The sequence below is a fragment of the Telopea speciosissima genome, chromosome 3 (assembly GCF_018873765.1).
Source record: "Telopea speciosissima isolate NSW1024214 ecotype Mountain lineage chromosome 3, Tspe_v1, whole genome shotgun sequence".
Taxonomy (NCBI): Eukaryota; Viridiplantae; Streptophyta; class Magnoliopsida; order Proteales; family Proteaceae; genus Telopea; species Telopea speciosissima.
This window is the reverse complement of record NC_057918.1, coordinates 66184315-66190314: the sequence shown is the minus strand read 5'-3', so window position 1 is coordinate 66190314 and position 6000 is coordinate 66184315. Positions and strand designations below refer to the sequence as shown.

The window sequence follows — 6000 nt, the reverse complement described above, 5'->3', positions numbered from 1 at the left end:
CGAAAGAGCTGTAAAGAGTTATCCTCTAAATTGTACATTCCTCTATTTAAACATAATCAAACCTCCCCAAAAACATAGTTGAAAGGGGAATTTCATCCCGTGGACGTAAGCCTTTGCGAAGGCTGAACCACGTAAATCAATGTCCTTATTTGTTATGGTTTTATGCTCTGTCTGTGCTCAATCTTCAACAATGAACATATGTCATTTCAAAATTTATTGCACAAATAAATAAATGATAGAAAATTGAAATTTTGGAATTCAACAACTTTATATTTAATAAAACACCAGGAGATTGACAATAGAGGAGGTGCTGCAGAAGGTCGTATTGGAAGGAGGAAATGCAAAGGGCCTATGAGAGCGGTAAAGGTACTATAGAGATTTTAAAATATCAAGAGAGAAAGAAGTGATAGGAATTGCCCCTTTAATTGGCCTATGAACCTTCCACCTAGGCCTGTAAACGGATCGGATTCGGCTCGGATACGGATTGGATGTAATCAGATTCGGATATTTCCTGGTCGAATACGGATACCTCTAAACGGATTCGGATGGATTCGGATGCGGATCGAATTCGGATTTTCGACCATCCATTTACACCTCTACCTTGTGTAACCCGAACCTTCTTCCCCCTAGTAGATACAACTCACTCTCAATCTATAGTTTTAGATCATGATTCTTTTTTCCTTTATATTCTAGAACCTGTTGAATCTTCAAAAACCCTCAAGATCGTTATTTACTTAATTTTTTATAATTAAGTATTCGAATTTTTTTTAAGATATCTCTAATCGAATACGGATGCCCCCTAAACAGATACGGATGTGGATCGAATTCGGATTTTCGGTTATCCATTTACAACCCTACTTCCACCCTTCCCCCTTTCTCTAATGTCCTATGTGCTTTCCCTCTCCTCGTCTATAGTTAGTAGGGTTTTCAATTTGGTTCGATGAACCCGAACCTACCCTAACCCGCCCTGAGCCTAGACAAAGACAGGGCTTAGTGATGCTTGGGCCGACTTTAAGACTCCTAGGAATGGGTTGGGATTTTAAAATGCCCGGCCCAGCCCGATGACCCCTAATAGTTGGCCCATGGGCCCAATTAAGTTGGAGCGTACGCTTTACATGGAGGCGCACGTTAGTAATATCCCACTCAGAATATCAGATTCCCCTTATGTAGCCTTAATTACTCACCAAATCTAACCGAGTACCATGTGCGATATATCCTTCTCTTTCTCTTCATTTTCTAAGTCTGACAATTTTCGAAATCCCATCCAACGGTTAGAAGGCAAAGATGTACGTAATCCTTGAAACTCCCAAGCACACTTTATCAGCCAATGACGTAACGTTGATTGAAATGAAATTTGACAGCCAGACAGACCGTTTCGTTTCCCGTCTCTCTTATTACTTTTTATAGTTCCCTTGCTTCTGCAGCCTCTTTCTCTGGCTCTGTGCTTCATTTGGCGGAGAGCTCTAAGTCACAACAGTGTTTTGCTGAGCGATTTTCCTTTTCTAGTGCTATCCGCTGTGCCCTAGCTTTTGATGTCTTTTAAATGGATTTGCTTGTTAATGCAGGTCCATTTGTTCATGGTCGATTTCGATCGTTGCTAGATACTTGATTTTCAGCAAGTTGGGATCTTTCTGGAGGGTTTTGGACGAAATTATCTTCTGGTTTTATGCTTTGAGCAGGTTGAACTTGTTTGCGTAAGCTTCTGCTTTCCCTTATTTTACTTGTTTGAGTCGTTGGAAGTTTTCTTCAGTTCTTGATGATTGTTATTGAGTGTATAGTGCATTATTCTTGTCCCCACTCCCCCTCTTCTTTTGTGTTGTCTTGCGAAAGGTGCTTTCTTGAGATACCCCTCAGTCGTTGCAGTTGTAGTTGATTCTGTTTCTGAAACCCATTTTTTGTTTCTTTCGTTTTCCACTTTTCATTTGTGACTAAAGTTAAAAAATAGATTTTTTTTGTGGGGGGGGGGGGGTGTTGGGGGGGGGGTTTAGGTTTCAGTGGCTTGATTCGATACTGGAGACGGGTCTGGTCTGGTGGGTTGTTTGATCATTATAGTGGGTTTTACTGTATGCTTATTAACTTTTGAACTTTGTGCCAATCTATTTTTTTTTTCCTTTTTCTTTGAGTTGCAATGTCGTTCAAGGTGTCTGCAATTTTTATTGATTGATAGTTGAGCTTTTCTCAAGGTGTTTTCCTCGCCTTATATAATGTGTCCCTTTGAGTCTTGTACTCTTGCATGCTGGCCCAAGTTTCTCAATATTTCATTCACATCTTGTATTTGCTAAATAGGGAGCTTTTTCATTGCTGCATTTCGTAAAGCTCCCCTATAGTCAAGTTTACATGATTTATGATGTTTTTTCGTGCACTCTGGAGTGGAAATTGTTGTATACCTGTTTCTTTTTGGGTATTACTTTTTTTTGGGAGGGGGGGTATGGAGGGAATTTATATTTACTAAAGTTCCACCGGTTGCATGTGCTCTTTTTCTGAACTGAGGTCTTGGATTCTTAAAATTCTTGCTAATTTTGGTTAATGTTTTAGTCCAGTTGTTTTCTCCCATTTCAGGCATTGTTGCTTGTAGGTTGACAATTTAATTATCCTTTTTCTTTGTTTTTAAATGTAATTATTGTCTCTCACCATTGCAGGTCACTAGTTTTTTTACATTCTTATATGACTGTTGTTGTATAGATTTTGTGCATCATGATTGCGTGTTTACTTAATTCTTTCAGTTTCTTCTTATGATTAATTTTTAAATTTTCCCAATGGCAAAGTTTCTTCTTTTATTTCCAATTTTGCTACCCTATGGCTTCTTCACCTGGTTACTATATGCGGTATTGTGCTAACTTGACACATTAATCTAGAGGTATCTTACCTTCTTACAGGTTTCCAAATGACTTAGAAACTTTTGGAGTTTCATACCCCAGGTGGAAGAGCATAGGTGGTGTTACATTCATTTTCATAGTTTGATCAGAAATGGCACCTAATCCAAGAGTTGCAAAGGCTTTTGCCGCAATGAAGGCCATTGGAATCCCCGAGGAAACTGTTAAACCTGTCCTGAAAAATCTCTTGAGATTGTATGATAAGAACTGGGAGCTTATTGAAGAAGAAAATTATAGAGCTCTTGCAGATGCTATATTTGAGTACGAGGAATCTAAGGTGAATATCTTCTGTATGATTTTAAACTGCTAATGTGTTTGAATCTTTCTTTTGCTTGACATATCACTGTTTTTATTGATCTCTTCTATCAGGAAGCTGAAGAAAAAGAAAGAAGGGAGTCGATTGCAAATGAGTCTGAACCTCCTCTGAAAAGACTCCGTAGGCAACAAGGTGGTCAGGCATCGACTTCAGGTTGTAACTCCAGCCCTGTTTTGGGTGAAGGTTCACCTGAAAGACCAACAATGGACGGTGATGGGCCTGAAACTTGTCACAGACAGGAAAGAACCGAAACCATGCAGTTTGGAGACAAGAGAGTAGAGTCTGAGCCTGTTTCACCTATGTCACATCTGAAGAACACAGGAAAGGAATCTGCTTCAACCCAAACTTGTTCTGGACAGGAGAGAACAGTGCCATTAGAAATTTGTAGAGGAGATGCAAGAACTGAATCTTACTCTGCTTCACCTCAAACATTTGAAAGACAGAAAGGGAAAGAACCTGTTTCACTTGAAACTGCTCCTGTAGATAAAAGATCACATTCAGTTTTTATAGACAAAGGGAAGGAGCCCGTTTCACCTCAGATTGCTCTTAGAGACAAAAGATCACCTTCAAAGAGAGCATCTCACACAGTCTCTCTTAAAGAGCCAAAGATTGAACCTGGGATTGTTCTTCTTCCTAGAGAAAAGGCTCCTAATCAGAGAAATAATGCCTTCATTGAACCTAAAATTGAGGAATTCACAGATGATTTGCCTCAGTTTGAGGTTCCAATCGCAATGATCCATCCACTTCCAGGACCCCCAAGAAATGAAGGTATATTTGTGTGTATTCTCTTCTTGTCATTGATTGCCTTACCATAAGCTGCTAGACTGCAACTGCTTTATTCCATGCATGAGGTCCAGGTATAGAAAATGATGACTGTTCATGACTCATAAAATTCTCTCTCCCATTTGATACGCTTGGGCTTCTGGAGAATATGACTGATGTTGCTCTAGTTGGCTGTATTTTTTTATTTAAATCTTTCAGGTCCTGTAAGTATGAAGGCTTCTTTAAGCAGAAATGGTTCTAGTGCTGAAGTTAATGGTCAGCGGTCCCAGGCTTCTCAGTCTGTGGATGCAGGAGATGAAGGTGATTACATTTCAGGTAAAGAATGCGAGACTGGAAAGGAGCATGAACTTGTAATTAACTCTGAAGAATCTTCCGCTAGATTTGAGATTGCCTCATCACCCCTGGGAGAGGTTAAAATTTCTTTAAGCTGTGATTCTGCCCTTGGGAAATCAGGCTTCCATGTCCCGACTCTGGATGAAGTTCTTAAAATGGTGGAGGACAGGTGTCTAAAATCATACCGAATTGTTGAACCCAATTTCTCTGTGATGAATCTAATGAAAGAATTGTGCCAGTGTTTTTTGGAACTGGGTACTGACTCCATGGATGATAAAACGGAAGATGTTGGAAGAAATGCAAAATCACGTCTTGATTCATTGGGAAACTCTAGTTTGATAAATGCTCTGGGTGTGGAGCAGAATTTTCAGAACAATTTTAAGGTTGCAGTGGGTTCTTCGAATGGGTCAGGTAATCTTAAGGTTCTAGTACCAGAAGTTTCAAGGCTTGTAGCAATGAATGGCCCGGATAGCCTTGATCCCATTACACGACTCCACCGGAAAGCTGTTGAGAACTCCAACACCGAAAGGGATAAGAAGAAAAAGGAGCCAAAAGGTCAAGACACAGGAAATTCAAGTAGTATAGTGGTTGTCCAACAGCGACGGATTGGTAATGCGTGGCCTACCCATGATGTGAATGACATATCTAAAGGGGAAGAAAGGGTCAGAATTTCATTGGTAAATGAAATTGGTGGAGAGCAGTATCCACCCTTATTTTACTACATTCCACAAAATATTGTCTATCAAAGTGCATATGTGAAATTTTCACTTGCGAGGATTGGAGATGAAGATTGTTGTTCAAGCTGTTTTGGTGATTGTTTATTGTCTTCCATACCTTGTGCATGTGCACGCGAAACCGGGGGTGAGTTTGCGTACACACTGGAAGGGAGAGTGAAGGAAAGGTTTCTGGATGAGTGTATTTCTATGAGTCGTGACCCTGACGGACACCCACGACGTGTTTATTGCAAAGATTGCCCTCTAGAAAGGTCAAAGAATGATGAATTGGCTGACCCATGTAAGGGCCACTTAGTGAGGAAGTTTATTAAAGAATGCTGGAGTAAGTGTGGTTGCAACAAGCAATGTGGAAATCGAGTAGTGCAGCGAGGCATAATATGCAACTTGCAGGTCAGAAATTGTCTCTTTGCTATCCTTTGTTAGTTGAGGTGCAAATTTGTCTGAAGTTACACACACAATTGCAGTTATTCAATATATGTTATGTTTCAGGTGTTTATGACACCTGAAGGAAAAGGGTGGGGTCTCCGGACACTTGAAGATCTTCCTAAAGGTACCTTTGTGTGTGAGTATGTGGGCGAAGTTGTAACAAACACTGAGCTATACGAGCGCAATATGCGAAGCTCAGGAAAGGAGAGACATACATACCCTGTGCTTCTTGATGCTGATTGGGGCTCTGAGGGAGTATTAAACGATGAAGAAGCTCTCTGTTTAGATGCTACATTTTATGGAAATGTTGCCAGATTTGTTAATCATAGGTAATTGACTAACAAAAACTATCTTATTCTTTTGGTTATATGCAATGCCTGCTTAGTAGGTTTATATCATTAAATAAATGATGTTTGGTTCTAAGCATAAATTTATTTTTGGCCATTTTAGTGAGTTTTCCTTGAAAGATTTTATGCTATCCAGACTTCCTCTTAATTTGTTGGTTATTTGTGTGCTTGTATCAAGACTTTTACGT

At 39.8% G+C, this 6000-nt stretch overlaps 1 protein-coding gene across 4 annotated transcripts in view; it reads left to right on the top strand.

Annotated features, from left to right (window-relative positions):
- Positions 1 to 1389: 1389 nt before the first annotated feature.
- The window catches only part of LOC122654354 (probable inactive histone-lysine N-methyltransferase SUVR2), a 35986-nt gene continuing 31375 nt past the window's right edge, over positions 1390 to 6000 (top strand). The window contains exons 1-6 of one of the 4 annotated variants that reach the window (XM_043848418.1): positions 1646 to 1693; positions 2275 to 2310; positions 2919 to 3150; positions 3243 to 3957; positions 4171 to 5429; positions 5529 to 5794. In XM_043848418.1, the coding sequence (XP_043704353.1) occupies positions 2968 to 3150; positions 3243 to 3957; positions 4171 to 5429; positions 5529 to 5794 (2423 nt within the window). In that variant the 5' untranslated portion in view covers positions 1646 to 1693; positions 2275 to 2310; positions 2919 to 2967. Of the gene's footprint in view, positions 1695 to 2272; positions 2311 to 2918; positions 3151 to 3242; positions 3958 to 4170; positions 5430 to 5528; positions 5795 to 6000 lie in introns of those variants that run through there. The other 3 variants (XM_043848421.1, XM_043848420.1, XM_043848419.1) reach the window with 3 other exon arrangements.